Raw genomic sequence first — 14,346 nt, forward strand, 5'->3', positions numbered from 1 at the left:
TTTGCACTAGATTTTTTGCTCTCTGGGGGATTCAGCATTTATGTAATTTTATTTTATTTTATTGTTTTTGGTTTTTAACAGTCTTCATTGTACACCAAAGAATTTAAGAGTCTTTTCAGTGTAGTGGAAAAATGATATACTTAGTGTGTTTTTCTGTTTCTTTTATTTTTTGAGAATTTCATACTGTATACAATGAAAGATGATCATAGCTACTGCCATTTCCCCACTGAGCTCCTCTCAGCTCCTCCCACAGTGTCCCTCTCCCAACTTCATACCCCTTATTTTAGTTAATAACCCATTAGTGCTGCCCATGTATGCATAGATGAAGAGGGACCACATATGGGAGCATGGGTAACTTCCCAGTGGCCACATCCTCAGAGAAGAATGGTTCTTCAAACTACTACCAAATACTGCTTCTTAGTACAGGATAGAGCTCATATAATTATATTTTAACCAATATATAAGTTTAGTGTTTAAAACACTAAGAATATTTTACATGAAATTTACTAATTGTGAGTTCATACATTTGTATATCCCAAATCATATAATATAATGAAAATAAGTATTTATGTTGTATCTATAGAAATTATAATGATTAATTTTTTCCCCCAGGCCTTGATTCTTCCCTTTCTCTTCAGTCAAAGAAGCAGTCACTTTTTGCCAGGCTGGAAAACATTATTGTAACAGATGTCGACCCCAAAACTGTTCATAAGAAAGTATGTAACACTGAGCAGATAGTTTCTATTATTGCATAGAGATTTTATTTTAAAATATTTTACCTTAAAAATTAAATGTATTTCTATAAAGATTGTAATTACAGTCTTTTCTATCTGGGACTTTATTTTGTAATTGCTTTTCTGGCCAGAGTTCATTCACTTTTTGGTTTTTCAGGCTGTATCCATAGTTGGAAATGAAGTTTTTCGTTTTAACCTGGATTTGTATCCCGATGCTACTGAGGGGGATTCCTACACTGACATGTCCACCGTGGATGGTGTGGTGGCTTTGCACGTCGGCTGTATTCAGATTGTGTACCTTCATAAATTCCTTCTGTCACTGCTGGTAAAGTCACCGTTTTATGCTCACATTGCATGTTAGAAGCTGTAGGTGTTATGATTATATATGTTGTAAACTTTGGGTTTTGGCATATTTTGATTTTGCCTGGTGTTTATGTATGCATGTAATTGGCCGAAAACCCTCTTTAACATTTGAAATTTAAGTCATTGAATGAGTTGTCTGTAATTGAAGTTAGTTTTCTGGAACACACAGAAGCCAATTGTCTTGAGTGCCCAAGTGTTAAAGATGAGTTCATTCTCTACTCCTGCTCAGTGACAGATCACTAGTCAGAACTGGACAGCTCCTGACTGAGGATGGATTTCTCCAATCCCTTCCTTTCGCCAGAAAAACAGGGCTGAACTCATAGGGCTCTGTGGGAGGAACTTGCATGTGTGCTAGCAGAAGGTTAGCCCTTTTACAGATGTCTCTGTTTCTGAATTCCTTTTACATTTTGTTCACAGAGCTTCCTGAACAATTTCCAAGTGGCCAAAGAGGCGCTGAGTGCTGCCACTGCCCAGGCTGCAGAAAAAGCTGCCACGAGTGTGAAAGATCTTGCCCAGAGGAGTTTTCGTGTTTCTGTCAATATTGATTTGAAAGCGCCAGTCATTGTCATTCCACAGTCCTCCGTCTCCACCAACGCGGTCGTGGTCGATCTTGGATTAATTAGAGTTCACAATCAGTTCAGTCTGGTGTCAGGTGAAGACACCACAAGTCCTCCAGTGATCGACAAGATGGAGGTGCAGCTTACGAAACTGAAACTCTCTAGGTACGCATGTTTGGTAGCTGTGCTCTGGAGTGTTTGTAGATTTCTCCTGGTATTTTTATATACCATGCTTCTTTCACAAAGAACTATTTTCTGATGAGCCTTCATGTAGAGCCACCAGTTGGTTTACATTTTCTATATCTATATATTATTGTTCAAACAGTGATTGCTAACTGTTGAGACTAGACGTCTTAGCCAAGTGTAGTGGAACGAACATGCCTTTAATTCAAGCACTTGGGAGGCAGAGCAGGTAGACCTCTGTGAGTTCAAGGCCAGCCTGGTCTGTTTATCAAGTTCCAGGACAGGCTACACATTGACACACTATCTCAAAAAAAAAAAAAAAAAAAGGAGAGAGAATAGTATAATAGAATACACATCTTGATTCTTTGTCTCTAATGTCTTTGCCTGTGTTTCTCAAAACCAAGGACATTTATTCTTATATTACCCATGATATACGTAGTAGTTTTTAAAAATTAATATTGGCATGCTGTGTAATGTGCAGTGACGTCCACTGTAGTAATTCCCCCTCCCTGTTCCCACCTAGAATCACACATGGCATTCATTTGTGCCTTCTCCTGTCGAGGTGATTTCTAGACTAGTGGACCTTAACTTCTAACAGCTATTTTCCCTTTTATGTATGAGGTTGGTGGTTTTGAAGAGCACTGACTGGCTCTCCTTTGGAATGGTTACTCATGGCTTCAGTGAGCTTACACATGTTGGTAGAAATACTGTGTAAGTCATACTGTGTCCTCCGTGGCATGCTGTGTGGCATGCGAAGACACAAGACGATTTAAAAACGATTTTCATATCATCAAAGATAATTTAATTGTAAAAAAGTATAAAAAGACAATTATAGGATAAGTCAAGACAATAACCCCCATGGAAGCTTCTGGAATGCCTGAGTGACAGCTGAGCCTTGATTTTGCTGCTGATCCGTCACTGCTGTTTTGTACAGTCTCATGATCAAGAAACACATGGCTGTTCTCTGCCAGCATAAATTCTGAGGAAGGCACTGTCAGTGACCGTATCATTTTGAGAGCATCACACTGTGATTGTAATCAAACCTAGAGTCCTTCCACAGGTGCTAGTGCAGTCAGGACACAGTCAGTGTGACATGGATGAGTGTGCCGCAAGTGTAAGATGCTGTCTTTTTAAAGGGGAATTATTCTTATAAGTGGAAAGAGTAGATTTCTAAAATTGTAGAAAGTATAGTTAGTGAGTAAACCACTGATGGGGATATTTACCATCTTGTGAAACATTATGTACTGTACATAATTGCCTGAATGAAATATGTATGATACGTAAAATTATCTGTATGTTATGGGTATGATTGGTGGTCTGGTAGGACATCTACACCAGTTTCTTCACAAACCCAGAAGTAAATGCAGTTGACTTTGTGAAAGGTACGTGGTTGCTAAGCAATAGTTTCTTTCTGCTCCATTGTCTTAGCAGAACACTTAGGTAGATGTGGCCCGTTGTTGACTGAAGGATTGTAATGTTACATAAACTATATTATCCCTAGACTAATGTATTTGGTTATTTCTTATGTATCTGTAGCATTGTGAATAAAAACTCAAACCAAACCTTTAACTCAGTTCTTCTCTCTACAGTTTTAGGAAAAAAAACTTAGCAGGGAGTGGTGGCACAGGCCTTTAATCCCAGCACGGGGGCGGGGGTGGGGATGGGGATGGGGGGGGAGGCAGAGGCAGGCAGATCTCTGAGAAATGCTGTATTAGAAAAAAAATGTTTTTCTTAATGGCTCAGTGCTTATCACATATTTTAATCTGTCTCTGCTAGTGGATTATAAGGTTAATTTCTAACTCTGCTTTGAAACCTCTCAAGCTGCGGTGTTCTAAACTAGTATTTGGAGCAGCAGGTAGTGCTTGGCATGCATACTAGTTTATAACCCTTGGCTGTGGCTCATTGCCCTCTAAAGACCTGTGATGGTGCACTCTCTCTCCCTTTCACTAGGACAGCAATCCAGCCAGGCGCCTCCCATCCTGATATTCAGCTGTTGCACCCAATTAACTTGGAGTTTTTTGTCAATCGGAATCTAGCTGCAAATTGGTACCATAAGGTGCCTGTTCTAGAAATTAGAGGGTGTCTTGATTCAATGAATGTAAGTACATGAATGAAAATAACTTTTCTGTTGAAGTTTCAACCTGGAAGCTTTCTTAGAGGTACCTAAGAGAAATGCAGATTTTACTGAATGTTGAGAGAAACATTTTGGTGAAACTTGGTCTAGCAAGGTTATTAATTTTTTCAGTAGAATTTAATTTTGTTAAGTATGGTTTACTTTTAAATGTGCTACGTATCCATTACAAAAATCTGGGCACAAATTATTTATTGTTACATTCTCACTCAGAATATGCATTATGTATACACTTGTTTTTAAGGAAATCAAAGGATGCCAAAGGTAACTATAGTACTCTTTAAGGAATGAAATGCATGAGTTTCCAGAACTTGTTATTTTGAAAATGGATTAGATTTCTTTAGGTACAATTAGCTTTAAGGAAAAACTAGGCAATTGAGTTAATATTGATTTGCAAATTTTGTTATTTATATGTTTCCAAATTTTATTTAAAATTGCATAAGTTCTGTCATTCTCAGTTACTGTCAGGATTATTCTCTTATTGCTGAGAAAGTGTTTTCTGTATTATAGTTGTTTCATTTAAAAATGAATATTTTGTTCATCAACTATTTCACAGGTTAGTCTAAATCAAGAGGATCTTAATCTTCTGTTTAGAATACTGGCAGAAAATCTTGGTGAGGCCTCTGAAGACTTGGATAAAGGGAAACCTAGAATACAAGAGATAGGTAAGAGACTGATGGCAGGTGACAGGTGTATACATGCCTCTTTACAATCCAGTAGCCACTGAATGTTGCTTTCAAATCTAAAAGGTTTTTTTAAAAAAATACTTAAACTGTAGTAGAGACTGAACCAGGGTCTTGTACATGCTATGGCACATACTATATTATTAAGTTGTAGCTACAGCTTGAAACACAATAAGCATGTAGTTAAAAAATGCATATTTACAAACTGTGATTTGTTTTACCAAGAAAGATAACAAGATGCTGTTGAATGAAAGTGTGACTGGAGCATATTGTCTCTTTTTAGCTAAGCAGACAGTTGCCAGTTAACATGTTTTCCAGACTGCTTGAGCTGGGAGAAGGCCATTAGGAAGGGCGGCCATTGGCCAGTGGTGGATTTCTGTAGAAAGCATTAATTTGTCTATTAAAAAAAATTGAAACTTTAGGCTTTGGTATCATATTCGACCTTATATTAAAGTAAGACTTAGTGGTAAAGTACAAGAATTTAAATTGTTAGTAAGTTATCACCCTCCAAAGATAGTAAATATAGTACATTAAAAAATAACAGAAAATTAAAATTATTATGATCGTTATTCCTTACATTTAAAAATTATATTTTAAAGCTGTTATATGTATATATGCATCTATGTATAAAAATATGCACATATGTAAACAATTAATAAATATATTATGCTCAAAAGATGTATCTTTTATCTTTTTGAACAAATGGCATGTTTGTATGTCTGTGTGCTTTGCTGGTGTTTTCCTAAATTAGCAGTTGTAGCTCTATATATTTCATACTTGTTTGTGTGTGCTCTGTCTTGACCTCTGTCGTGTGTGTGTGTGTGTCTGTGTCTGTGTGTGGTATTTCAAGACAGGATTTCTCTGACTGTTCTAGAACTCTATCTATAAACCAAGCTGGCCTCAAACTTCTGCCTCCTCAGTGCTGGGGTTAAAGGTGTGCACCACAACACCTGACTCCCTCTGTCATATATATATATATATTTTTTTTAGAATGGCTTCCTTGTATTAGATTCTGTTGAAGTATCATAAGTTTTTAGATATTTCCCGTTGAGTTTTTCACTGTTAGCCATGTTACACTAAAATGTCGTTATGTATTTATTCTTCATGTGTTTCTGTAGGACCACACTAGTGAAAGGGAATGCAATTTGTATTAATGTCATTTAAATTTAACTAATGTTATAGGTTTTAATAAATTAATTTAACTTAAATTTTAAACTTGATTGTTTGAGAGTTTCAGACGTGAATATGATGTGTTTTGATCAATCTAAGGTTTGATAGTGTTACAGGAATGTGTACTTAGTGTTTGGTCAAAAGTGAGACCCTAGCCCCCTGACACCCTTATATCCAAGGACTCTGGGATGTTTGGGAAAGCATCACTCCAGCCCCTGGCACCCATGCTTGGAGCAGGAATGGAGCAGAAAGCTCCATTCAATCAAGCCCATCCTCCTGGGTGTTGTCTTGGTCTGGACTCTACCTCCAAGAAAGTCCACCAAGTGCTGACCCCTCCCCGGGGAGGGTCAGGACCACTCCCACAGGCTATTTAGGCTGCCGCCCTTTTCTCTGGATTTCATGTGGTCTCGCCTGTTCTCTCTTCCTTGCCATGCTTTCCCGGCCACCCGGGAGCGCTGCACTAAATGTGAGCATCTTTTATTCGATCTAATTTGGTCTAGTTGGAATTATTTGTGTTGGCCGAGAGGCTCGTCTTAAGAATATTCCTAGCAGTTAGTTCTCCTGTCATTTTGTTTTTCTGTAACTTTCCAATGGTTTTATCAAATTTGTTGGAGCTTTTGCCCATTGACTGAGTGGAAACTATTTCACTGTATGTTTTCACTTTTTTATTGTACACAAACCTAAGCACACACCTCCAGCTTTAATGGCCCTGAGCCAGATGTTACTCATTCCCCAGCACACCTCCCTGGATCCCTCCCTGTTAGGACAGGCCCTGGCTCCACTCAGAGGTCACTGCTGTTCTGACTTATGACCCTGTGGATGGATTAATTTTACTTTCTCATGAATTTTGTATAAATGGAGTTGTGAAAAGTTTGCTCTTTCATGTTTGGCTGCTTTTTTATGATCTGTGAGACTCATTCAGCTGGTTTCTATAGTGGTGTTTGCTATAGGGAATCCCTGTCTCTGACTTATGAGGCTGGAGTTATAGGTGAGCCATCACACTACTTGGGGTTCCTTATTTGGTTCCTGGAGATCCAAACTCCTGTCCTCTTGCTTTCATGGCAAGTACTTTAGCTGCTGAGCCATTCCTGCAGCCCCTTACTGTGGACATCTTCTTTTGTGACTATCCAAACCTGTTAACAATTCCTTTTATTTGAAGCAATTCTGGAATAAGATGACAGATGAAACTTTGCTCTCTGCATTGCCTTCTTAAAGGTATTAATAAGTAGTACTGTTTTTCCCTGTGAGTTTCTAATATAGTGTGTATATATATATATACATACATTCATACACACAGCCAAGGCTGTGGGGTGTTGGATTAGTGGTCAAGATAATGTAGTGACAGAGTTATGTTTTTTTTTTTTTTGGTTTTTCGAGACAGGGTTTCTCTGTAGCTTTGGTGCCCGTCCCGGAACTAGCTCTTGTAGACCAGGCTGGCCTCGAACTCACAGAGATCCGCCTGCCTCTGCCTCCCGAGTGCTGGGATTAAAGGCGTGCGCCACCACCGCCCGGCCAGAGTTATGTTTTGACGGTGATGTCTGTCAAGTCAGACGGATGAACTTGGACTCTAGCATTTGCATAAGACACTAGGCAAGGTGCCAAATTTGTCTAAAAAATTAATGTGCTCATCTGTGGGATGGGACAGTGAAGTTCTTCCCCAGAAGAATGGCCAGCAGGACAGGCCACTGAGCTTGCTGCTCGGTGTCTGGAACCATATGTGTTAGGGTACACATATAATAAATGGTATTATTTTGGTGCTATAGGTTAGAAAACAGATGTAGTGCACTTCATGGTGTGTGTTTCAGAACAGCATCACAGCCATGGAGCTTTTCTTTTCCTTACTAGACTGGAATACCTGGCCCCCTTTCCTTTCTTAGCCTTAGCTCTACTACACAGCCTGTTCTGTTTGCAGACCCTGTCAACGTGCCATCTCTGTATGGCTTCCCATCGTTTCTCACCTTTAAAAACGTGGACTGTCTTTTCTCAGAGGAACTGCTCTGTGTGGGTCATTCATCTGTGTGAATATTTTCTTCAGCTCGCTGATGTCTTTCTGTGCATTTTATGGACAGCCTGTTAACATTTGCTTGCTCCCTGTGAATAAGTACGGCCTGATTCTTGTGTTTGACTTGCAGTGTGTGTTCCCTTTTACTAACGTGAGCTTTCTCAGGCTGAGAATGGTTATGGATTTGTGGGTCTCCAGAGTGCTCATACATGTTTACAGTGCGTGCCAGTGAACGAATGTACGAACAGAAGCACGTATTTCTGCTTACCCTCTGTAGGGGAAACGAAGGCGTGCCGAGAAGTCTCTGCACCCCAGGATGTGCCCACCACACAGGGTGCGTCACCAGCCAGAGTGGAAGAGACGAGGTCCATAGACATCATTAATGTACTACTGAATTTTGAAATTAAAGAGGTGCGTCATTTTCATCACTTTTTACCAAGTGAAATGAACAGGTTATGGGTATTTCTATCATTTCTATTAAGCTAAATTTGTAGATAATTGATATGTATGAAAAAAATCTTAGACTGTTAATGTGAAAGTGTGCCTTAAAATTTGAGGAATTTACTAAGGACCAGTTACATTTTAGGGATCCAATATTTTCCTTTTTAGAGAAAATGGAAGCATTTTCTGTAGCTTGCTTTTTAGTCATGACAGGATGTTGGAGTGTGGCTTGCTTTGTGTTTTCGTGTAAGAAAGACAAGCGAGGGAAATAGAGAAATCGTTTGCAAGTAAATGTTATGATGGAGGTGGTTCTTGTATCTTATCTGTTGCTTTCATTGGTTAACTAATAAAGAAAACTGCCTTAGCCCATTTGATAGGCCAAACCTTAGATGGGTGGAGTAAACAAAACAGAATGCTGGGAGAAAGAAGCTGAGTAGGGAGTCACCATGATTCTCCCACTCCAGACAGACGCAGGTTAAGATCTTTCCTGGTAAGCCAGCTCGTGGGACTACACAGAATATTAGAAATGGGTTAGATCAATATGTAAGAGCTAGCCAATAAGAGGCTGGAGCTAATGGGCCAGGCAGTGATTAAAAGAATACAGTTTCCATGTAATTATTTCGGGGCATAAGTAAGCCATGCGGGCAGCCGGGTGCCGGGGACACAGCCCCGCCGCTCCTATTACAACAATGTTAGGAACTCAGTAGACTAAAGCACAGATCGTGCTCCCTTAAAAATGCTGTATTACTTCAGTATTTGTTTTCTTCTGTATCTGTTCAACAGCTGTCCCATGACTGTGCCAGGGCTAAGAATATATTAGAAAATATATAGATTCTAAATACAGTATGTCCATTAAAAAATGCTCAGGGTAGACTACTTTCAGAGCCTGTGGTGGAGATGGTAGTGACTGGACATCTGAGCTAGCTGAGAGGGTTAGGGAAGGTTCCTGGGAGGAAGTGACATTTGTAAAGAAAAAAGTAATAGTTTGAGAAAACGGATTAAAGAGAGGGCCTGGGACATAGGTAGAAAGGGTGGGCATGGATAGAAGGGGGTGGGCATAGAATACACAAGCTCTTTCTCTAGCATTTATTATATACACTAAGTTCATCACTGTGAACCTAGTTGGCCTGGAGGGAAGGGATTTATTTGTGCTTGCTGGGTTCTTAGCCTTGCACTGTTGCTATATACAGTGAGACTGTCACCTAGTGGGTAGAGGCAGGAGTGCTGCGAATGACCTATTTGGTGCAGGATAGCACCCCATTAAGTAGCCCAAGATTAAGAAGCCTTGCCTGAGGATTTGTATAAAAAATAGCTGCCGCTATCAGCAGAATTTCAGACAGAAGCTGATGACCAGTTAGGGCTTCTAGGACTAGATCCCTACCTGTCTGTCTTCAGGCCATTTTCTCATCCCCGTGCCCCCCCCCTTCACCTTTGAAAATCTCCAGAAAATAGTTGTGGTGCCTCAAAGTCTGAACAAATGTATGTAAGAAAAATAACAATAGGTGATTTTCAGGACCAGAATTCTTCATATCACTAGATACAGTCACTAAGTTCCTATCGTCGCTCTGTATTAGTAAAGAGGTTTGTGGTAATTCGCCCTCATTCTTTTAGGTTATGGTTACTTTGATGAAAAAAGCAGAAAAGAAAGGAACACCCTTACATGAACTGAAGATCCTGCATCTTGGGGTGCAGGCTAGAGTAAAGGCCCATGACATGACTGCTGAAGCTTACCTGAGAAGAATTAGCGTGCGGTGCTTTGATTTTCCTGGTAAGTGCGGAGGCCCGTCTGTGGGAAGGCAGTGCAGGTATCATAACCAGCAGGGCTGCGTTCTGCTCTTCTACTTGCTGTGTGTATCCCTTACATACCCAGTTGGGGGTGGTGTAATAAACCTCACCTACGTGAGTATAGTGACATTAAGAAGTCACATCCCAGGAGCAGAGCCCAAAGACCCCTTTTGAAAGTTAATTTAGTAGGAAGCTTAACTTTACATTTATTTACTTGTAAATTATATGACTGTTAAGATCTGTTTTAATTACATTAGTAAGTGCTTATAAAAAGTAAATGTTAAACAAAACATAAATATATAGAAGGAGACACTTAGTCTCACTTCCTCCCAGGTGACTATGAAGTTGCTGTTTAGTGGATATCTTAGATTTTTTAAATTCACTGTTGGAATTTGCAGCTATCTGAATTTTATAGTTCCCATTTGCTTAAACTTTCTGAGGATTCTGTGGAGCATCTTTGAGAAGATAAAAGTGTGTTTGAGAATAATCCCTTCTTGTGTTTTCTAGCTGTCATTTCTCTTGCTAGGATTTGTTCATATGACGGTGATACCTGCAGCACTAGTGTATGACAGCTGGTATTGACTAGGCTGTTTTGTTGTTAATTTTGCAGTCTTCCATTTTTTCTTTCCAGTTTTTGAAAGCTAGACTTATTGAGATATGGTTTATAGACAGTATAATGCATTTGTCTGTTTTCTGTACAGTTCTCATGTAAGCATTTCTCTGTGTAACTGACTGGTTCCATTTTAAAAGATGTTTGAAATATTGAAGGGATGATACAGATCAGATTTTCTTTTTCCTTCCAGATTCTAAAGGTGAGCCTCTGTACATTGTCAACTCCTCTCACATGTCTGATGGGACCCTCCTGAAAATGCTCTTCATTAAGGTACCTGTTCTAGTTCATTTCTGTCACTGGGATAAACACACTGATGAAAGGCAATTTAGTGGAGAAAAGATTGATTTTACCTTTAATCCAGGCTACAGTCTATCATTGTGAGTAAATAAGGACAGGAACTTGAAACACACAGTGACATCACGCATCCGCAGTCAAGGGCAGTGGGAAATGAACACGCACATGCAGCCTGCTTTCTGTGCTCACTCATTTCTCCACTATTATGCTCCTTGCCTAGGGAATGGTGCTGCCCACAATGGGCTGGGTCTTCCCCTATCAGTTCACTGAAGGCAATCCTATATACACATGCCTACGGGGCAGCTTCATGTCCACAGCCCTCATTGAGACTTGCTTTCCAGATGATTTGTAGGCTTTATGAAGCTACAATTAAAGCTAAGTGTCATAGTACCTCATATCTTTTCTGGAGTTAATACTGAAGTATGAAAAGTTATTTATATTCCCTTCATACTTAATATTTGGATTCTACCCCTTAGTTTTTTTTTTTCAGTCCAGTTGATTAATGATGAATTATAACAAGCTTCTCTAGGGCTGTTGAAGAAATGGGGGTGAACAATCAAAGCTGTGCCCTATCCTGAAAAGAAGTGTGTTATAAATTATATAGAAGCCTTTTTCACTTTTGGATGGGCCCACCTATTTAGATGCACTAACATCTCCTCCAGAGTAGATAAGGGATTTGAGATTTTGCATCTATAGTATATAAAGTATGATTATGTGGTCAGTTTTGGGGGCATATTCTTAATTGCCTGTAAGAATCATGTTTGTCATCTCTTAATAGCAAGTTTTAAGATGTAAAAATATATTTGTTTTCAATGTGTGAAATTCTAGTGTTTTTAACTCAGTGGTTTAATTATCAACTGCGTATAGGCAGACAGCGATGGACCAGAATTTAAAACTGTTTATGATAACACCAAACAGAAGCTGAAGGTGAGTCTTTTGTAGTTCATCTTAAGACTGAGTTATTGATGATTAAATGTATCTTGTGGCCAATTTCAGTTGTAAGATGCAAGATCTAAAATGAGAATGAGGTAGTAGTAATAGATCTAAAATTAGTGCATATGAATTGAAATAAAAGTCTTGCCAAAACTTCTTTCTGAAAAGATTCTTTTAAAACAGTAATTATTATTTGTGGAATATACAAATAATTTTTATTTTGAGGGAATTTTGTTCACTTTAGCCTACTGTAATATTTGGCAGAATTGAACATTTGAATTCTGTATTGTCTTTAGGGCTAGAAGAAGATTAAGGAAAAGATAGAACATGGCCTAGTATAGATACACACAGTCCATTTGAGCATGTATAGTCAGTGTAGGAATACTACGGTATCTTTATTTAAGACTCAATCAAGCGCTGAGCAATGGTGGCGCACGCCTTTAATCCCAGCATTCGGGAGGCAGAGGCAGGCGGATCTCTGTGAGTTCGAGGCCAGCCTGGTTTACAAGAGCTAGTTCCAGGACAGACACCAAAGCTACAGAGAAACCCTGTCTTGAAAACAAGCAAACAAACACAAAACAAAGAAAAAGACTCAATCAAGCTTGACTGAGGTTAGAATTAATGTCTGCATTGGGAGTGGGCAGGGCATTGGTTTGTTGTCTGGTAAAGACTGACATGATAATAGTAATAAAGAGGATTAAAATGAAATTAGTAATTCATTCTTAATTATTTAGAAAGGGTCTCAGTTGAGTTATTCTTCTGTTAGTTACATACATTGAAACTCAGCCCAATGTGTTCCTGTGATCCCAATGACATGACTGTCCCCCTAGTGGCATGACTGTCCTCCAGGGTGTGACACACGTACACAATGGTGTGACTGTCCCTGAAACCTTCCCCTCTGATGTTCATTGTTTTAGGTTTCGTTTTCATCTTTGGACTTGGTGCTTCATTTGGAAGCCTTGCTTTCCCTCATGGATTTTTTGTCATCTGCTGTTCCATCCTCTGACTCTTCTTCCTCTGGGAAGGAGTCTGGACCGAAGTCACTTGTGGGAGAAACCAAAAGTCTTGCCATCAAAGCTGGTATCAGTCTTTCCAATATGTTCTCATAGAATAACCTCTATATGAAGCTAGGATAAATGTTAACACCTCGATGTTACGATGTTACAGATGAGGGTGACTTCTGAAGAAAGCGGTTCCACTCTTACAGGATTACATGTCAGTTTATTGAAGAATTTGAAATAAATGTTAATAGTAATCATGTACTTCCAGCGGGTTTAAATCTCTGGTTCTTGTATAAAATAGAATTTGTAGGTTCTTTATGTTGACATCTTTTCGTAGTCTTCTGTCCAGTAAAAGTGAGAAGGTAAGAAATTAAAAAATGGTGACAGTCATACTTAGCTACAGAGACCCACTTCAGTCAGTGCTGCCATGCACAGCAGTTGTGAGTGCCTCTAGGCACTGAGGAGGATCTCGCAGAAGGGACAGTCACCTGACCTCTAATCTCATCCCTGTTTTCGTCACACATGGAACTTGGTCTGTGTTCACCAGGTGCATGACTTATATTCTGAAATATTGGGTATTATTTGGGTATAAAATGCCAAGTGAATAAAGAGCATGTGCCTGATTTATAATTAAAATGTTTACTTATTTTTAAAACTGGTAATTTCTGGTTATTCCCAGCTTGAATTATATCTATTTTACTGATATCTTAATTATAAAATTTCAGTACTGTTTGATTTGATACAAGTATTTGACTTTTAAAACCATAGGACAATGTTGTTGTTAGAAGCAAAATTTCCACTTCCTTGCTGTTTTGGTGGTGTCTTGCTGTGTAACCCAGACTGGCCTCAAACTTTTGGTCTTCCTGCTTCAGCCTCCTAAGTGGGAGAAGGTTCTAAATGTGGCCACCACACTCAACTTCTTTATCACAATGTACCTAACACATTAATATCTTTAAGAGAGCGTATTCTTAGAAATATCTCTTTATAACATATACATATACCATTCATAGCACATCTGAGTTAATGGAAGGCTGGTGTGCAGACAATCTTAACCCAACTGCACTGTTCTCTGGTTTTGCTGCACAACTTGACTTGATGGTTTGTTTATCTTGCACCAAATACTGAGAAAGAAAGCAGCCTGTAATGCTAGGGTTAAAAAGTGAGAGCCCCATGCTTTCTGTTTATAGGAAAGTTCTGTTTCCTGCATGTAGACAGAGTTGTGAGAAAATGTCAGGACCTGTACACACACACACACACACACACACACAGCCATTCAGTTGTGGTTCTTTTTTACTTTTATTTGTTTGGTTGTTTTGAGATAACATCTTGCTGTATGTAGCCCAGGCTGGGTTTGAACTCACCGTATAGCTCAGGTTAGCCTCAAACTCAGACAGTCCTTCCTCCTTAGCTTTTTGAATGTAGGGTTTGCCAACACACTTAACCTGACTATATCCTC

The 14,346-nt window shown here is 39.2% G+C and overlaps 1 protein-coding gene across 4 annotated transcripts in view; it reads left to right on the forward strand.

The window, feature by feature from the left end:
* Vps13c (vacuolar protein sorting 13 homolog C) overlaps positions 1–14,346 on the forward strand; it is a 163,562-nt gene that overhangs the window by 79,241 nt on the left and 69,975 nt on the right. For all 4 annotated transcript variants that reach the window (XR_009057025.1, XM_057768280.1, XM_057768281.1 and 1 more), the window contains 10 exons: positions 613–716; positions 892–1,059; positions 1,515–1,819; positions 3,788–3,935; positions 4,525–4,633; positions 8,101–8,234; positions 9,876–10,032; positions 10,853–10,932; positions 11,824–11,883; positions 12,807–12,969. Coding sequence is in view for 3 of the 4 variants with exons in the window: in XM_057768280.1 (XP_057624263.1) it covers positions 613–716; positions 892–1,059; positions 1,515–1,819; positions 3,788–3,935; positions 4,525–4,633; positions 8,101–8,234; positions 9,876–10,032; positions 10,853–10,932; positions 11,824–11,883; positions 12,807–12,969 (1,428 nt within the window). In the remaining variant the exon portion in view is untranslated. The remainder of the gene's footprint in view (positions 1–612; positions 717–891; positions 1,060–1,514; positions 1,820–3,787; positions 3,936–4,524; positions 4,634–8,100; positions 8,235–9,875; positions 10,033–10,852; positions 10,933–11,823; positions 11,884–12,806; positions 12,970–14,346) is intronic.

This window comes from Chionomys nivalis, chromosome 4, assembly GCF_950005125.1.
Source record: "Chionomys nivalis chromosome 4, mChiNiv1.1, whole genome shotgun sequence".
NCBI classification, from domain to species: Eukaryota; Metazoa; Chordata; class Mammalia; order Rodentia; family Cricetidae; genus Chionomys; species Chionomys nivalis.